A 19,380-nucleotide genomic window follows, 5' to 3' on the forward strand; every position below is an offset into this window, starting at 1 on the left:
CAGCTTCATGCTTTAAAAGCAAAAGAGGAAGGCGCAGAACGACTACCATGGGACACCCTATGAATCAACATGGCATGTCTGGAGTCGTTGGTCTGAAAATTCAAGGAGTTATCAGCTCGTGCTCTCCTTTTATTTTCTCTGTTTTTTACCAACACAAGCAAGGGCAAAAAGTGAACCACAACAAATTGGCAACCAATACTTATTGCTCAGGAAGCCTGGCAAGAACTAAGCTGCTCCAGTCACAAGGTCTGCAACAAGAGAGTAAGCAGAAGCTCTTTATTCCAGAAGCCCACATTAGGAAATTATGCTGCCTCCTTTGCTCAGGTAAATGACAGGTGAGCCAGTCTACCCCAAGCTTTCTCCATGTCTAGTAGAGACATGTGGTTACTTAGAAAGCCCTGTGTGAGCTAGGACCTAAATATGCAGAGTGCTTGAACACTGTGGTGTCTTCTGTGAAATGCCTTACTCCCTTCAGACGTGTAGTTGGGCACCCTCTCAAGAAAGGGATCGGTTCCCTTTCTTGGCAGTGCCACTTCTAGCTGAGACTTGCTGTGTGGCAACGCAAGAGAGAGCCTTTTTTATGGGGATGCCTTAGCTTTGGAGCTCTCTACCCTCTTGAGATACCACTGGCACTGTCCTTACTGAGATTCTGATGACAATTGAAGCTATTTGCCCAGACCTTTGTTGGGGTTTAGTGCCAGGATGGACCTGGCTTTCTTAAATCATAATTTTATTACAGGGATGTGGAATGTGTGGCCTTACAGGGATTGGTGAACTATAACTCCCTTTTTTCTCAACCACAATGGCTATGCAGCATGGGGCTGATGGGCACTGGAGTCCAACAAGCTATGGAGGGCAACAGGTTCACCATCTTTGTTGTGCTGTGTTCATGAACTTGTATTTTAAACTGCAACCCTCTCTCTAGAACTGTATTTACAATGAAGAGTAGGCAAAAGTGTTTTAAAGATATAAATGTCCCTTTATGTGCTCATGCTTTTACTGGTTGCTAGGCTGTAGGTTCAGGCTGGAAGTATCAGATCTGCTCTGCAGCTATAAGATGGACATTTTAACTGTGGTGTTTTAGCTGCTCCCATTGATTTATGAATTAATCTGATGGTTTAGGTTTAGTTTTTATGATACATAACTTACACATGTGGTCCAATGAAAGGCAGGGTAGATTTTCAAAAGACATACATTGATACATACATAAAAATGCCCAGTTATTCTCTATCTAGAGCTCACCATCCAACAATTACCTTGGATTATTGTCCAAGAAAGCTCCATCTATCTATCTTCTCTTGCATGAACTCAGCCAACTAACACAATATGACTGTGGTCCTATAGTGGCATTAGAGCTCAGTATGAAGGAAGTTCGTCATGATCTATGTGTGCCACTAACTTGGCACAGCACTTGCACACCTCTTCCTAGAAAGTGCAAGTACGTGTAAGACTGTTCAAACAACAGGGGATGTGAGCAGAAAGAACTACAAAGCCACTCCTGGAAGTCATTTCAGACATTGCTTTTATCTCCATGCATCTTAAAAGTCAATTTGGCAAGGCTCGTGTGTCTGACCATTCCAAAGTTAAATATATGGGAGTCTTAAACAGTGTGCTTTTCGCACCTCTTTTCTCTGTTCTCGAAAGTAACATTTATAAAGTGATTGTGTAATGCTGTGATTTATCCTTCCAGGGAACAAGCCTCACTGTCTGACAACAACGTTCACTTACTGAAAAGGTCTGGTCCACTATGCAATTAGCACAGTAAAGAAAGACTGAAAACCAGTTGCTGCACAATTATGGATTGCGGAGAGCAAAGCTAAGACAAACACAGATATCAAGAGCAAATGTGTTGCTCTTTAGACACGAGGCAGAATTCCTCTCATGGGCCACTCCACAACACCTCATGGATCACACACAAGCAGAAACTGCAATTAGGCATATAATCACCATCCAGATAATATAAGTATTTTTTAAATAAAGAAAATGAACTAACACTGAGTATACGTCTTAGCAAGGGAGTGCTTCGTTGTAGTTTTAGAAGCAAGATATTCAGCTGATCACAGTTTCCAGCAGTCAGGATTTAGGATTTCAGTACCCTGAAAAGCTCTTTGCCCTTTTCCATTACTAGCAAAAAGCGGGGGGGGGGGGGAATAAGTGGAGGCATGGAAAGCTGCTTGATTTGTATAAAGGCGACAGAGGTGGCAAGTTTTGGATTTACTTGAATTTTGAACTACCTTGCGGTAGAATTTTGACATTTTCTTTAAGTGCCATGTTCACACAGCCCAGTTCATAATTAAGATGACTCATTCAGCCTGTAAGTGTCCAGAAATGCTAAGTAGCCAAACTCTGATGCTTTAAATAGCCACTCATTAGTATCAAGACAGGTGCAAATGTCGGCTGTGCTTGCTGAGATTTATTGTGGGCTGCTGCCAATTGAGCTGAGATGTATGAAAAGTTGGTCTTGTGGTCCACCAAACACTGTCATATTATAAAGCTATTTTGAGCAGTTAAAAGTCACTGCCTTGCCAAGACATTCACATTGAGGTGTGCGTACACATTCATTCTTTAATCCTGAAGGCCTGAAAGGAAATTACTTATGTGGACATTATGTTAATCACACTCCCTACCTTCCAAACCTGGAAGTGTTAGAGACTTCGAAAAGAAAAGTCACTTAGCCTCTGGGGGGCTGGTGAGAGAAGGCTGATTAGCTGCCAAAAATATACTAGGAAAAGAACACACAGGATTTGTGAGCTAATTTCTATTTTTTATTTATCTTTTAGTTAAATAGAAGATTTAAGAGCTGCCTTGTGCATTTGTACCTATACTGCCAATAGCTTTGGGATAGCTCAACACTAGTATAAGCATTAAACGGGTGTTGTTGTTGTTTTAAAAAATACTGGTTACTGGCGGCAAAAGGTACTTAATGCCAAGAGACAGAAGCTGCAAACCACCAAGTTTCGGTTAGCTGGCTTCTACCTACAGCAGAAATGCTAAGGCCTTTTTCAAAGATATCCAGCTGGACACTGTAAGACTTATATCCTTGAATTCACACCAGAGGAACTGGAATAGTTTCTGAAAGAGTTCTGAAGTAGAAATGACCATGTTGAAAGATGGCTTGAGCTCAGCTATTAGCAGATGCCAGCAGCACACAACAAACTGGAGCTACGTGCATTCTTAAGGGATCAGAGCTCTCAAAATGCATCATTTTACTGACTAAAAAAAGGGTTTATTTCCTATAGCCAAAGTCAGTACTTTAGTATGTGTTTCCTACCTTACTTAACTGGATTTTAAAAGGAGTCATTTTAAATTCTCAACATATTTCATGATTATTATTTTTCAAATAGCAAAACAGTACACTAGGCATGTCTCAGTGATTCAGAGCAGGAATGTAGCTAGCTGGCAGGGCTGAAGCAGATGAGTGTTGTGGGTTGCACTCAGGAATATGGAACAGGAAGTGGCATAATATCCAGGAGGGGAACCAAGAAAGGATATGGGTGGTAGAGCAGTAAGTAGAAATAGGCAAAGGCATTTAGGTGCACCAGGCAGGTAACTTAAAAAAGGTCAGATGGGAGGAACGCAACCTGAAAGAGCCCATTAGAAGACAACAAAAGTGATAAAGGAGCAGCCCATAATTTGCATATAATAGAAATAGGGGGAAAATAGCAGGGCAGGGAGTGCCATAATTTCACTGTAACATTGTCAACTGTCCCTGATGGAAGCAAATTCAATTGGAAATTATTCAGTCTCTCATTATTTGCAGACAAACCAAAGGACTTTTTTTGTTGTTCTTTTCCCCTGATGCATGCTATGCCAAAAGCAATTGAGGGCAACCAGATAACCTGAAAATGAGCTATTAATATTCTGGCCATTCAGCATTTTCAGAGGGGTCTGCAGAGCACACCTGCTGTGCTTTGAGGAAGCAAAGATGGCAAGCAGCCAGTTTTGGGGGGTTTGTCTGTTTTTTTGAAAGCTAGAGATGTTGATTTGTGACTACATGTAAATAAACAACATTATCTAAATCCGAGCTAAGTGAGTGACTGCTCGAAACATGGTAGATGTTTCCAAATCTCCCATGAGTTTGTATCCTGAATGTGACTGGTCATGCTGCCACCACACACATAACTAGGCTTTTTCCATGCTCTGGAAATCTGGAAGAGCGGTTTGTGGAATGTGGGTATAGTGGAGGGGAAAAGGTACTGCACTGCACACTTGGCACTAAAACACAGAAGGATTTGAGGCCAAAGGTAATCTAAATTTTGCACCAAGAAAATCTCAATTCTCAACAAATTATGCAAATGAAGAAATGCTGCATCATTTATTCTACCATTTTTGCTAGTTTGCATAATTATTTTGTAGGCATGGGGAGCATTGAGCCCATTCCTCTGCTGTTGAGAATCTTGTTCAGGCATTTTTCAGGCTTCTGGGTTTCAGTGTGCATTATTCACACACTTTTGAGTATACACTCACAGCCACAAGTGCTAGAATCTGGTTATGTAAACAAACAAAAGAAAACCAAGGTTCCCTGGAGGCTGAATTCTCCATCCATATCCAAATCGTGCAGCTTTCCAGAGCTCTCATTGAATTGCAGAATACACACAACCCTGCGAAGGGCAGCTTGAAGATACATGTATTTTGTTTCAAACACGTTTACAGATGAGACAGCAGATGAGGGGAAAAGTGGTGAACTGATTCAGCAAGGAAAATGGCTAAGCACATGTACGAACTTCTGAGCTAGGAGCAAGGAAAACAAGAAAGGAGGGCATCGCGACAGGACGCTTCCTGGCTTGCTAGTTGCCGTACAAAGGGAGATTCAGAAGCACAGCCTCCTGATTGCTGGAAGTAATTAGAATTTTATGTCTGCTGACCTCTGGAGTCATTGAAGGGGCAGTGGCATTTCTTCCATCTCTGCTGGCTGCCCTTTCCCCCAAACCACTTTTCTGGCTATGATAGGCTTCTGTAGCCACAATGGGTGTATTTGGTAGAGTTCTTGGCATTTGATGGCCTCAGGATATCTCTAATGCACTAGTTCCTCCCTGAAAGGCTACAACTGCCCTGTCTGTCTTTTGAGCTCAGTTCAACTGAAATGGAACAGAATACAAGTGGTTGATGACAGTGGCGGTGATGGTGGGATCCAACAGAAGGAATGGGTAGGGCAACAGGAACAACAACAAGAAGAACAAAACCTGATTTGTCTCCAAACCCAGTCAAATTTCATAGATCTCTTAGGAAAATCTTGCCGATTTGCCCCAATGGCCAGCCCACTCTGAACTGCTAATTTAGGCAATTTAGCACTTTCAGTCATGACAGTGTAATACTGCTGCATCGTAACTGCACATACAAAAGGGGAAAAAATGGAAGGAAATTGGCGGAAAAGCAGCAACTAACCTGACCAATGTCTGATTGTGCAGATCCCAGACTGCAATGTTCCCATCACTACAGCAGGAGAAGCAGACCTTGGAATCAGGGCTGATTGCCAGAGCATAGCAGGCAGGAGCCGAGGACGTCAACTCTGCTTTTATACGTGGAGTTGGAGCTGCCAGGTCCCAAATGGATAACGTGCTGGCTTCCCCGCCAACAATCAGGGTGCATCCGTCGGGGAGCAATTTACATGATCGAATGTAGTTATCTCTGTTCTGTGGAGGTACAAATCTCAATGACATTAATATACATTCTCTGCAATAATGCCAATGGTAATGTTTTCATCCGATAGCCAGACTTTAAGCACTGTAAGTTCTGAAGCTGAACCTCACTGGCCTGGCATGGACAATCATTCAAAGTTGCATTAGCTTCAGGGCTGAGCACTCTTCCTTTCACCCTGCACTGGCTTTGGCATGAAGGTCTTGTTTTTTATTAAGTCAGAGCTCCCTGTTATGTCCTAGCCAAGGAACTCTGAGTTAATGTTGTCAGCTAACACAAACCAGGGTAATAAGCCAGGATCATATCATCCTTCAGCTCAGAAGGAGAACTCCAGCTTAATACAAAGCAGGATTTTCGCAAACACTCCACACCCCCTTCATAAACCATGGTTTATGTAGCTCTGCACAATCATCTGAACAGGACATATAATTTCAAACCCACACATGTCACTGCTAGTCCTGTCTTCTACTGTTCACATCTAAGCAGAGACAGCAGTTAAGAAAATTCAGTGAATTTCTCTCTTGAAAGCATAACTCTTTATATTGTTTTCAATATGAGCAATGGCAATTCTGGCATCTTATTGCACACTAGGTAAAGGTAAAGGTACCCCTGCCTGTACGGGCCAGTCTTGACAGACTCTGGGGTTGTGCGCCCATCTCACTTAAGAGGCCAGGGGCCAGCGCTGTCCGGAGACACTTCCGGGTCACGTGGCCAGCGTGACATCGCTGCTCTGGCGAGCCAGAGCCGCACATGGAAACGCCGTTTACCTTCCCGCTGGTAAGCGGTCCCTATTTATCTACTTGCACCCGGAGGTGCTTTCGAACTGCTAGGTTGGCAGGCGCTGGGACCGAGCAGCGGGAGCGCACCCCGCCGCAGGGATTCGAACCGCCGACCTTTCGATCGGCAAGCCCTAGGCGCTGAGGCTTTAACCCACAGCGCCACCTGCGTCCCTATTGCACACTAAGTATAGCAAAAAGAACCCGATCCAAGATACGTGTTTGTTTGTTTTCTAACAGTGTGGTGCAGTGCTAAAGAAATCACTTTGGACAAAATCAGTGTGCCCCCGTTGGTTACGGAAGCTCTCTTTGATAATTAATATCCCAAGTTCCTAAGAACACCTGTTGCTGAAAAGCTTGGGGTGGGGGACTGAAGGAATGGAAAACCCCAGGCTCCAGCTATTTCAGGTTTTAGTCCATAAATGCAGCAGTTGCCATTATGCTCATTTTCAGTAGTCACATTAAGAGTGGTAAAAATTCTGAAGCAGCCAAGAGGATAAAACTAGTAACAAATCATGCAGTGCTAGTAAGGAGAAAGCAATTATTTTTGTGTTTCTTTGTGCTGCACTTCTCTTAATTCAACAGAGCCAAATTCTGTCATGGCAAGAGACTGTTCTTTTCTGAAGTATAGGACTTGGCTTGAACACACCCATTAAAAACTACCATCAACATTACTGTTTTCATAGAGCTTCATGGAGTCAGGTTCAACTCTCTGGTTCTGTTAGCAGAAGCCCATGCAAATACTCCCACTAGGGCTGTTTCCCCTTCCCCTGTGCAACCCCCCCCCCCAAAAAAAATAAATAAATCAGGAGAAGCTCCAGAACAGCATGCAAAGAGGAAGAACAGTCTTCAACCATGGAGCCTCCAACACAATAGTGTTCCAAAATGCACCTTGAGAGTAAGGCCCTTTTATAATATATTTATCAACCTTATGAAAGGTTCCTAAAATATTAACGATAAAAGTTAAGTATTTGGTACAAATGCCACATTTGTTAAGCCACTCCATCACCATTTTACATCTGGCAAACAGTTCACCTAAGATCAGCCTGAGTGATCCATAACACAATCAAAGTTAAACTGAGGATTTGCTGCCCCATAAGAGTTTCACTTCTTCACTGCCCGCTTTCTGGGGGTACAAAATTGTAAAGGCTGCAAAATGGGTGCCAAAATCAACAAGGGAAAATGAAGCAGCTGTAGAAGATGGGCACTGGTTCTTGCGAGGCTTGTGAGCAAGAAACCAGTTCTATCTGCCATTCCCATGTAGAAGCAAAGGAGAGATAGGGAACCTTTCTTTGCCTGAAACTGCTTGCTCTTCGGGGCAAACTTCAGGGGGCTACCTGGGCAGGGCCAAAGGCCAGAGTGGGTGAAACAATAAATGTAAATTTTATGTTTTTCAGTAGGCTTGTTTATACACCCACCCTTACCTCTCTGAGCTCCAACTAAGAAAACAAGGTTCAGGGCCCAACAGGTATTTGATCCTTGCCTTGGTTTCTCTATAGCTCCATTGTTGAGCTTTTATTACTTACTGTTTAAAACATTTAACTTTCATTTTTTACTTAGGGATCCTTTTAGGGCAGTGGTTCTCAACCTGTGGGTCCCCAGAGGTTGTTGGACTACAACTCCCATCATCCCTGAGCTCTGGCCTTGCTAGCTAGAAGTGATGGGAGTTGTAGTTCAACAACATCTGTGGACCCACAGGTTGAGAAAGGCTGTTTTAGGGGGTTCAGATGTTAGCTAGTTAAATTCACCAGGTTCCTATATTTCAATACTGGACTCCAGTTTCTATAGGATAAACTTACCAGACAGTCCAGCTGAGAAACAGGACTCTTGTTGCCAGGCTGGCTGATATCCCAGACTTTGACACATCCCTTCCCACCAGTGTACACGTGCCTCGTTGGGTTGCTGATGGTGACAGCACACACCACTTCCCCGTGATTCAAGGTGTTGATCTGGCGAGCATGACGCGGTATTCCTGGTCCAATGAGAGCATCTGGGGGGAAAGGAACTGGCTGCATCTGACCATCTGCAGTAACGTGAAATGAGTATGCTCTGTTTGGGATGAAAAGAAGAAGGTGGGAGGGGAAGCCCCAGGTCACATAGCTGGCCTATTTCAGTTACTAAATCATAACTGTGTACCAGTTCACACTTGCAAGCAGAGTAGATGTTGTGGAGCAGCTCAAAGAAAGCTCATCACTTGTGCAATGCCGGTGACATGCCTTCTTTCCACACAACTGCCACCTGGCTTGGGAAATAGCCACGTGGGCACAGTTTTGATGCAATGTTGTATTTGCAAAGTGAAAATGTATTTTTAGTTCCTTGACTCCCCCAGCAATTCACACATATCAATTCCTGAGTGCAAAACGCAAATCAACATGAACAGATGCCTAAATTTATCTGGAGAAATGCTGTCCTGACCTTTCAATGTACAGCATCTGCCTGGCATGCAGAAGATCCCTGGGCTCAACCTCTGGCATCTCTAGGTAGGGCTGGGAATGTACCTTGTCTGAAGCCCTGGAGAGGCTCTGTCAGTCTGTGTAAACAACACTGAGCTAGATGGACTAGTGGTTTGAGGCAATAGAAGGCAGCTTCCCACGCTCTTGTGATCAGATAGATTGAATAATGGCTTCAGCGCTTAAAGATTACTTATTGTGGCCCTACAACATCTCCCCTGCCCTCTGAAAAAGGTCCTTGGCCATTCAGTGATTCACAGCAGATGCCAACACTAGATGATTTATAAGAAGGCATGGCTATTCAAGGGAGAGAGGGAGGAATCAATGCATTCACTTGCTTAGAGGCCCGAAGCACATCACATGAACCAAGGGAAGTAAAATAGGAAATAAAGTGCTCTCCTCATCCACCTCGTACTTTCACTTACTGCTAGTTACCCATTTGCTAGATTCTCTGTAGGGCTTAAAATATTGATTATGCAATTTAGTTAGTCTGCGCTCCCTTTTTTTTTTTAAAAAAAAGGGGAAACTCAGCCAGGGAACTATCACCATCAACATATAACCGAAATTAGTTTCCCTCTCTCGACACACTGCCTGAAGACTTTTGAACTACCTGGTCAAGTAAGACACATTGGCCTCATTCAGACCTAACAATTGCAGTTTAATCCATGGCCTATTAGACAGAAGGAGTGGTGGGCTATGCACTCCCTCCTCCACAGTGGCACTGAAGCTGGGCACATAAAAGGATGAGAAGAGAGGGAGTGAAGATAGAGTGCCTGAGCACAAATCTCATTCTCAGTCTATGGTGTGTGGGGTCACACTAATAAACTATGGTTCATTAGCCCAATATTGTTATATCGGAAGATCAGCATGACCATATACCATTTTCACTATCCAGATATGCACAAGTTAGGAAGCTGTGAGATCACACTGATTACTACTTTGTATGGAGGTGAAATTACAAAAGGCTGCACCAGAATAAACCACAACTACAACTAGACGGAAAGATGGAAATAAACTAGAAGTTTAGAAGAAAACTCTTTTGTAAAGAAAAGTGGCTACAGCCTTGATGTCCAAAAGGCAGTCTGGGATCTCTTGCATGAAAAATAATTTGGGAAGTAGTACCTCAAAGAACTTCATCATGCGAAAGGCTGGGCAAGGCTGGGCTGGATGAATCCCAAGCCGGAATTAAGATCGCCGGAAGAAATATCAACAACCTCAGATATGCAGATGATACAACCTTGATGGCAGAAAGTGAAGAGGAATTAAAGAACCTTTTAATGAGGGTGAAAGAGGAGAGCGCAAAATATGGTCTGAAGCTCAACATCAAAAAAACGAAGATCATGGCCACTGGGCCCATCACCTCCTGGCAAATAGAAGGGGAAGAAATGGAGGCAGTGAGAGATTTTACTTTCTTGGGCTCCATGATCACTGCAGATGGTGACAGCAGTCACGAAATTAAAAGATGCCTGCTCCTTGGGAGAAAGGCGATGGCAAACCTAGACAGCATCTTAAAAAGCAGAGACGTCACCTTGCCAACAAAGGTCCGTATAGTTAAAGCCATGGTTTCCCCAGTAGTGATGTATGGAAGTGAGAGCTGGACCATAAAGAAGGCTGATCGCTGAATAATTGATGCTTTTGAATTATGGTGCTGGAGGAGACTCTTGAGAGTCCCATGGACTGCAAGAAGATCAAACGCATCCATTCTTAAGGAAATCAGCCCTGAGTGGTCACTGGAAGGACAGATCATGAAGCTGAGGCTTCAATACTTTGGCCACCTCATGAGAAGAGAAGACTCCCTAGAAAAGACCCTGATGTTGGGAAAGATTGAGGGCACAAGGAGAAGGGGACGACAGAGGACAAGATGGTTGGACAGTGTTCTCGAAGCCACAAACATGAGTCTGACCAAACTGCAGGAGGCAGTGGAAGACAGGAGTGCCTGGCGTGCTCTGGTCCATGGGGTCACGAAGAGTCGGACACGACTAAACGACTAAACAACAACAACCTCAAAGAACAAAAGAGCAGTGATATGAGCTGGAAAAAAATGTAAGTGCTTTAATTTTCCATGTTCATTAGTAATGATAAATAAATACTGAAAATTGAATGCAAGGCAAGCTTGAACAGTTTCAAAGTTTTTAGCTTTGCTTACTAAATAAAAGTAAAATAAACACGCTAAATTAGAGCACTCTCTAGGGCATCAGTTACTTTTCTAATGTGAACTGTACATGTTCCATGCAAAGAATACTATGCAAATTAACCTAATTTGCACTGCAATTTTTCCAGTTCAAATTTTCTCCAGAAAACTCACACCACTGTACAGAAGGACACCTAACTTTTTAGGTCAGTTTACAATTGACCAAAGCCACTACAACTCTTATCCTATGCATGCTGACTTTTTACCTTTACCGTTTTATACATGATGACTTGGAAGTTTCACTGTGTACAAGGATTACTATATAAAATGGCAAGCAGTAGAAAGGAGACTATATTTTTGAAAAGAAGCTTACAGTATGTTTGGATGTTAATGCTACACATCAGCACAGCAAGCGTGATCCCCATGCTTCTAGCATTTGCATACATCATTAATGCCCAAAAGTCAACCTCAGGATTTTAAAGACAAGTAGCCTTTAACAAGGGCCAGGCTATTTAAAAAAAAAGTTGTGGGCCTTACATTCTGTTAACATGTTGTCAGGTGGTAGAGGAGAAACAGGAAGCAGTTGTCCAGAGGGAGTTCTTTCAATAGCAGCAGAATGGAAAACAAGAGTGTGTTCCTAAGAGGCTGATTTCTTTTTAAAAAACCAGCAACCAATTCTATTCTAATTGTCATCAGCCTGTAAAAAGGTAAAGGTAAAGGTACCCCTGCCCGTACGGGCCAGTCTTGACAGACTCTGAGGTTGTGCGCCCATCTCACTTAAGAGGCCAGGGGCCAGCGCTGTCCGGAGACACTTCCGGGTCACGTGGCCAGCGTGACATCGCTGCTCTGGCGAGCCAGAGCCGCACACGGAAACACCGTTTACCTTCCCGCTGGTAAGCGGTCCCTATTTATCTACTTGCACCCGGAGGTGCTTTCGAACTGCTAGGTTGGCAGGCGCTGGGACCGAGCAGCGGGAGCGCACCCCGCCGCAGGGATTCGAACCGCCGACCTTTCGATCGGCAAGTCCTAGGCGCTGAGGCTTTAACCCACAGCGCCACCTGCGTCCCACACATCAGCCTGTAGAAAAATGCTATTTTCAGGAAAGACAGAACTAGCACACAAGGCTTTAAAACAAACCCAAACATAAGGCAACACACAACTTGCTCCGGGTATGGAATAATAGAGCACCAGTCAGCTGAGACACGGAGGGAGTTGCAGTTATTTGTTTGGGAGGGGAATGGAAATCTCCCCCCTACTAAGAAAAGGATACACAGCAAGGACGCTGCATCCCATTTACAAAATAAATTCAATGTGACATCTCGATTTGTGTGCCTGAAAGAAGCAAGCTTTTCTGACTGAAGCTGAAAACTCTCCTGCTGTCAATATGAATCTGTGGCAGACGGTGCATTATCTGTACTCCTACACCAGAAATTTTCAATAGACTTATCTATCACAGATAAGGATATGCCATCCGAAAGTTGCTATGGGTAACTGAAGGCGTCCCGCTGCCTTGGGGTGATCAGGCGTAGCGTCAGCCTCGTTTCAAAGGCAAATAATGAAAGGAGATCAGCTCAGCACCTAGGATTTTCAAAGTTTATCTTGTCTATTTATATAGTACGCACAGGCTAAGATGGAAGCTGCGTCCAGCGAAGAGAAAGAGAGAGAGGGGAGGGGAGTAGAACTAGGGAGTAGAACTATGGAGTATTGTTTTTAAATAAATTCTAAGAAACATGGGCCAAACAATAACAGCCACTGGGTTATTGAACTGTTCAGGACACCAAAGGTCCTTAGCTTCATATTGCTGTTGGTTTTAGTTTTTTAGCACCTGACATTTTGCAAGCATGCAATTTAAACAATCACAACAAATTATCCTGGTCTATTAGGGCAAGAGGGGCACTGCCCACCCTAAAGCCTCAAAGCCTCTCTGTTCTGTACATTCATATTTGATACAGTACCTCACATTACAAGACGCTCTGGACATGCTTCATCTCCTGTGCTGGCCAATCACATCTCTGGGCGGCACAGCCAATCACAATCACCTCTATGCCCCATTCCTGTCTCCAGGAGTGGAGAATTTCAATGGGAGTACCAGGGAACCCCTCTGAACCTCCATGTTGATTTTGTTTCTTGGGGAATTTATGCTCGTCAATCCAATTCCCTCAGAAACACCCTGGCAGTGCCCCAGCATTGGGGCAGAGCTGGCGGGAGCCTCTCCACCCAGTCAGGTGCATGTCTTTGCAAGCCTGTGTTCCATTAAATCCAATCCAAAATCAGGATACTGCCAGATATAAGACTTTTTTATTTTGTTTCCCCCCTATTTATCAGTATTATGCTTATATCCATCCCACCTTTCCTCCAAGGTGCTGAAAGTAGCATACATGGGTCATCTTTCACCTCATGCTTTCCTCACAGTAGCCCTGTGAAGCAGTTTAGGCTGAGAGACAATGAATGGTGCAATGTCACACAGGGAGTTTCACAGCTGATTTTAACCCTTGGATCCCAGGTCTCAGTCCACTTTATGTCTCTCCATTCCACATTTGGGGTGGTGAGGAATGCACAATAGTTCCCCATAGATCTGTTCCCCTGTTAACAATCCCGTGTGGCACTTTTAAGATAAACCACTTGAGGCTGCAATCCTATGAATACCTAGCAGGGAGCGAAGTCATGGAATCCAGTGTGGTTTACTTCTAAGAAATGCATAGCTTCTTTGGCATGAACCCACACAAGAAATTGAAAATTTAGTGAAGTACTATTTCTAAGACTATAATGCCAAAGTGTCCACAGTAGCATTGCAAGGGATGGGGATGGGGAAAACCCCCCAACGACCAGGCTATTCCTCTAGGTCTAGTGGGCATCAGCTGCCACTGCTCTGAATAACCACACAGGCCAGAAAATAAAGAAGTAGAAGCTCTCAAAATCTACATGCAAACGCCACGAATGGCATGGAATGCACAGCCATGTTTACATGCAAGCGAGAAGTACAGATTCCCATTTTAATGTTTCCTAAAAATTAAATAAATCTTCAGATCATACTAAAATTAGAAACAGGAATTCCTATCTTCACAGGGGAGGTTTTCAGATTAAAAACAAATCAAAACAAGGACATGTTTTCTTTATTCCACCCAAGTACTAAATTCCTCCTCAGCAGTCTGGTGAGGCAAAGTTCTAGGAAAAGAGAAGCAGATCTTGCCAATTGCTTCTAACATGCCAACGAAATGGCATGCGCTAGTAATAAAAACAGTATGAAAATGCTATTGGTGATTGTATTTTGAACATCCTTATCAGCAGCTGGCTGTAACCTTTCTGGAAAATTCCACGTACCTTCCCCTGTGGAACTGTCATGTGTTGACAAAAGGTAAACAGAATGAGCTCTGGCTGATTTAGACTTAGTTATGCTGTCAGACTTTACTTACGGTTTTCCTCCAGGGATTCCAGTCAGATTTGGAGGGATGCCGGGTACTCTCATATGAGGAGGAGGATCGAATCCAACCTGGTAATGAGCAAATAGATGTCTCAGAACTCGCTGACCATTTAGAAAACACACTTTCCCCATTGGCTGCACCAGAACAAAAAGCATTTGCATTCCATAGCCACTGAGCATGCTCAGCCTTTGCTGGGCTGTTCTGCAAATCTCCTGCCCCTCCTTCTGTTTTTGTTTTTGTTTTGTGCAAACTTGCTTATACTTCTCCCTTCTGCATGGCTGCTGCCATTTTGGCTACATAAACAATGGCTCTCACAGCATGAAGCTCAAGAAAGACAGGCATTAATTTTATACCTCATGTGAATGTAACAATGAAATGGCTTGTTCAAAACCCACGTTAACCAGACATGTGGGCCTGTTTATCATTGGCCAAGGTAAATAGGTAAATTATATTCGTGCATGCCTCATTTTGTAGACAAATCATGCATACAATGAAGTACATCAAAGCCTTGATCAACTTTACTGTATTGATTTTATTTGCAGTAAATATCAACACTTTTGAATTTATAATTCCTTTGTAGTGATGATGAGAATGTGGATTTTTGTTATAAACAAAACAATTTAATAATGAATGATATTGTGCACCACAAAAAGTAAGTGTGTGTGTTCAAAGGTTATAGACAAGACATACGTCTAAAGCATGTTTCTGAAGGCCTTGAAAAACCACATATTGGCTTCATTTGGACATAATGGGAGATCTGTAGTGAGTTTGGAACATTTGTGCTTCCCCTTCCTCCTCTGGTGTGGCATGGGGTGTTTGGAAGCTTTCTCTTTTTCTAGACTTAACTGCAGTTTGCTATGTCATCTGAACCTTGACCAACAGCGGTTGTGGTTGATAGTCAGTTGAAGTAAGCCAATGTCTAGTCAAAGTTTATGACAGAGGACACCAATCAAATGCCTGTGGGTGCCATTATGCTCATGACGACTTCCAGAGGTGTCCCAGACTCTATTATTATTATTATTATTATTATTATTATTATTATTATTATACTGGGACATGGGTGGCGCTGTGGTCTAAACCACTGAGCCTACGGCTTGTCAGTCGGAAGGTCAGTGGTTCGAATCCCCATGATGGGGTGAGCTCCCGTTGTTCAGTCCCAGCTCCTGCCAACCTAGCAGTTTGAAAGCACGTCAAAGTGCAAGTAGATAAATAGGTACTGCTCTGGCATTCCAGGTAAACGGCGTTCCAGGTAAACAGCATTCCAGGTAAACAGCGTTCCCATGCACTGCTCTGGTTTCGCCAGAAGCAGCTTAGTCATGCTGGCCACATGACCCGGAAAAACTGTCTGCGGACAAACGTTGGCTCCCTCAGCCAGTAAAGCGAGATGAGCACTGCAACCCCAGAGTCGTTCGCGACTGGACTTAACTGTCAGGTGTCCTTTACCTTTACCTTTTTACTACCACTACTACTACTAAAAATAAGTCTCTAACCCTCGTAGAAAGCAGGTTATGGGGCAAAATGTGCAGGTACCGTCTAAGTGATTTCTGTGAAAGGAGAGTGGTATAGCTGCATTGTATACTTTTCCTGGAACTGAGGGACGTTCTCTGTTATTATCAGACGGCAACAGAATCAGTGTGCATGTAAGTGAGAAATCAGCTGACACACAGCTGACTTACCATGGTAAACCTAAGGTTGCTGGGGGAATAACAGTCTCTCTAATTTTGTGTTATACCATGCTCCACATGGGAGCCATTTCGTGTTATGCCACACCCTCTCTATGGTAGCAATTTTGTTGGTTCCTGCCTTCAGCACACTCTCAAAATTCAAAATGCATCCATTAGTCCAAAAGAGTTGGCATTCCCTGGTTTATGAAGTCCACTTGTTTCAACCAAGCACAATCAAGACTAACCACAGTTTAAGGTTTGGATGATAGCTGAGGAAGCAGAATCTTTCCATCTCTGTGTCATGGCTGTGATGGAGGAGACCAGGAAGGAGCTCTTGAGCCAAAGATTTGCACACTCTCACAAAAACTAAGCTACAGTTTAATGCTGCACCTGAACGTAGCCACAATTTCACACAAATCTCACCACATGATGAAATGGATCCACATACTGAGGAATTTGGAATACTAGGGTCTCAAGACAATACGTGATGGGTGTGTGCTTCTATGATATATCACTTCCATTACAGAACAGTCTACAAGGAGGAGGACCCTCTATTTCAGGGATGGAGAAGCTGTTGCCTTCCATGTATTTGTTGGACTACAACTCCCATCATCTCTGATGGCTGGAGCTAATGGGAGCTGAACAACTTCTGGAGAGCTACAGGTTTCCCATCTTTGCTCTGTTTCAATGATACAAAAACAGAAACAGAAAAATAAAATCCTTTATGCAACAAAATGAATGTCAGATACTCACTAAGTGTATATATCTTCTTCCCCAAGAGAATAATCAAGTGCTCAGCAAACCAATGAAACAATTTTATGGTTTCAAGCTACCTTTTAATGGAGCAAGGCAATGAAGGCTGCTTTCAAAAACTAGACAGCATGCATAAATAGGACAGATACACCCTTCACTTTTTTAAATAAGGGGGAAAGTAGTTTCAGCTGCTCCTGCCATGAGCCACACAGCAGAGCAGTAAAGTCTCTGGTGCTGTTATATCCCAGGAGCTTGACAATGCCAAATGTTGCATAGAGGTTTCTCTCGGTGAGCCCTGTCCCCACCCAGTTCAGTTTGCAAGCATACCATAGGGGATCGCCCATAGGCAACCACAGCGGCTGCGGCTGCAGCAGCACTCATTTGCGGGGACATGTTGTGTAGGCTGGCATAGGCTGCTCCTGGGCTGGTCAGCTCTCCATTCATGCCAGCATGTGGTACCATTCCAAACGGAGCAGGGTACGGTCCGGGAACAGCAAGAGGTGTCCTCAAGCCAGCAGCTGCAGTACAATAAGAAGACATATTGATGCTCAGGACAGTTTCCTTTGTCGTCCCTCTTCACAGAAAGCAACAAGCACCCTGGAATTCCACATGGGTGCTTCTTCCAGAAAACCCAAACTATTGTGTCCACAGCGCTAGCTATAATCCAAACTGTGCTTAACATCATCTCCAAATTGCAGCTGTGCAGACCAGAATCTGCATATTTATGGATTCCAGAAACATGGGAGCCGAGGGGGCTGTAGCCCTCACCCCAAGGTTGGCCAGGGTAGTGGTGCCTAAGCCGTGTCCCCAGCAATGATCGGGGGGCAGAGGAGATGGCTGCTATAGTAAAAGGGGACTGACAGGTAGAAGTGAGGGGAGGGTACAGCCTCCTTCTTCTCTGAAGCAAATAATATGCTTTAGAGTGTTCCATAGTTGAATTCCTTTAAGTGCTCTATAATTTTAACTTTGATCAATTACTAGTTCTCAAAAAAAAAAATTATTATAGAACTGTGCATACGATTGTGATAAACCCATTTCAACAATACTGAATGTGATAGCTTTTAACATTTGCCCATTAAAGAAGCAGATGTAAAGAAGCACATGAAAATGTAGATAATATTCATCACATCCTGACTGCCTGCAGCACTCTCTCTCACACTCCCCACACCCCATGAGAAACACTTCCAGAGGTCGCTGGGCATATTTCTTTCGAGACTGGGCATAATTTATAACATTTGGTGCTGCAACCGACTGCAGTTAGCACGCAGATGCACATGGCGCCGTTCTGTGTTTGTCATTATGCGCACTTCAACAAACATTAGCTGTCTCAGTCTCAGATATGGGATAATAGTTTCAGAAAGGAACTAGCACTTGGAATAATGATCAGAAATTCAAATTATGTTAGTATTTCAGAAGGCAGCAGCATGCAAACACATCAGAAACAGAGAGAGACAGACACAAGCTAGGGGAGCTATTAATGATTTTTGATAATGATTATAAGTATTCATGAAGGAAACAACATCAAAAGAGGTTTGTGTTACCTGCTTGGTTGACCAGAGGGTCCATTGATGGAGGTTTGCCAAGGCCTGGACGAAGGCCTGGAGTGGCACTGGTTCCTGGGGTTGGCACATCACTTCGTGGGGTTGGTGTGCTGGACTTCAGAACCGGTGTGCTGCCCTTTTCATGCTGGTATCAAGAAACATTGCTTTTTATCCAGGCCATGTTACACAATTGATCACAACAGCAACTGAGATGCTGAGTGCTAACTGCCTAATTCTCTAGATTTATTTTCCTAAATTCCAAGGAACATTAGCAGCATTTGTGCTGTATGTGAAAACGAGAGCTTTTAAATTAGGATTTAAACACCAGAGAGAGAGAAGACCAATTTAAATCATTGATATAAATCAAGATTCCAATTTGAAAATTCACATTACCTGTATAGCATACTAACTGGTTGCCATAACAATAAAAATGTAATGGTTTGCAACTAAATAGAGGTTGGGGCCGAAAAGTGATATATAAATAAAACATAAGAGATATAAATAAAACATAACATAACATTTAGAAAATCTAGGAGAATAGTCACAAAAGAATCTAAAAAGAAATCAATGCTGCTTTGTCTGGTCGGGAGTCAAAATATTCATACATTTGGTTAACTGATCAGTTCAAATAACTGAAGGGTATTAAATTAGTTTACAACATCACCCATGTACAGAAGGGTCAGTGGATGATGCTAATGACAGAAGATCGCACTGCTTAGATCCTAATGCCTAAAATGTGTCTAAATATTGAATACTTTCTCAGATTAATCCAAAGGTCCTAGAGACAAATGTGTGTTTGACAATCTGTTGAGAGCTGCAGCCTAGAAAACTTAACTGTTTTGACTTTCAACAAATTAATTTGACAGAATTGCAATCCATATCTCAGTGAACTGAAAGGGCAAAATTCTCACTGATCTTGAGAGAGCTGGATTTAAACAAGTGTTTGATTAGAAGGCATTTCATTTATTAGTTGCACAACCACCTTATGGTTTCTTAGGCGGTGGAT

The 19,380-nt window shown here is 43.2% G+C and overlaps 1 protein-coding gene and 2 long non-coding RNA genes across 4 annotated transcripts in view; 1 reads left to right on the forward strand and 2 right to left on the reverse strand.

Moving 5' to 3' along the window:
* Positions 1-19,380, forward strand: part of LOC307227095 — a 684,774-nt gene that overhangs the window by 380,011 nt on the left and 285,383 nt on the right. The gene's annotated exons all lie outside the window — the stretch shown is intronic.
* The window catches only part of LOC307227004 (transducin-like enhancer protein 1), a 74,965-nt gene that overhangs the window by 3,693 nt on the left and 51,892 nt on the right, over positions 1-19,380 (reverse strand). For both annotated transcript variants that reach the window (XM_079996073.1, XM_079996072.1), the window contains exons 12-16: positions 18,375-18,519; positions 17,161-17,351; positions 14,408-14,484; positions 8,213-8,462; positions 5,386-5,633 (exon numbers count right to left, since the gene is read on the reverse strand). In XM_079996073.1, coding sequence (XP_079852199.1) covers positions 5,386-5,633; positions 8,213-8,462; positions 14,408-14,484; positions 17,161-17,351; positions 18,375-18,519 — 911 coding nt within the window. The remainder of the gene's footprint in view (positions 1-5,385; positions 5,634-8,212; positions 8,463-14,407; positions 14,485-17,160; positions 17,352-18,374; positions 18,520-19,380) is intronic.
* LOC307227091 lies at positions 8,471-14,401 on the reverse strand. Its single transcript, XR_013843800.1, has 3 exons — positions 12,053-14,401; positions 10,866-11,671; positions 8,471-9,985 (listed from the first exon to the last, which is right to left on the reverse strand). It is a non-coding gene; the product is annotated as an uncharacterized lncRNA (long non-coding RNA).

Source organism: Podarcis cretensis (assembly GCF_951804945.1).
Source record: "Podarcis cretensis genome assembly, chromosome: 11".
Classification (NCBI taxonomy): domain Eukaryota; kingdom Metazoa; phylum Chordata; class Lepidosauria; order Squamata; family Lacertidae; genus Podarcis; species Podarcis cretensis.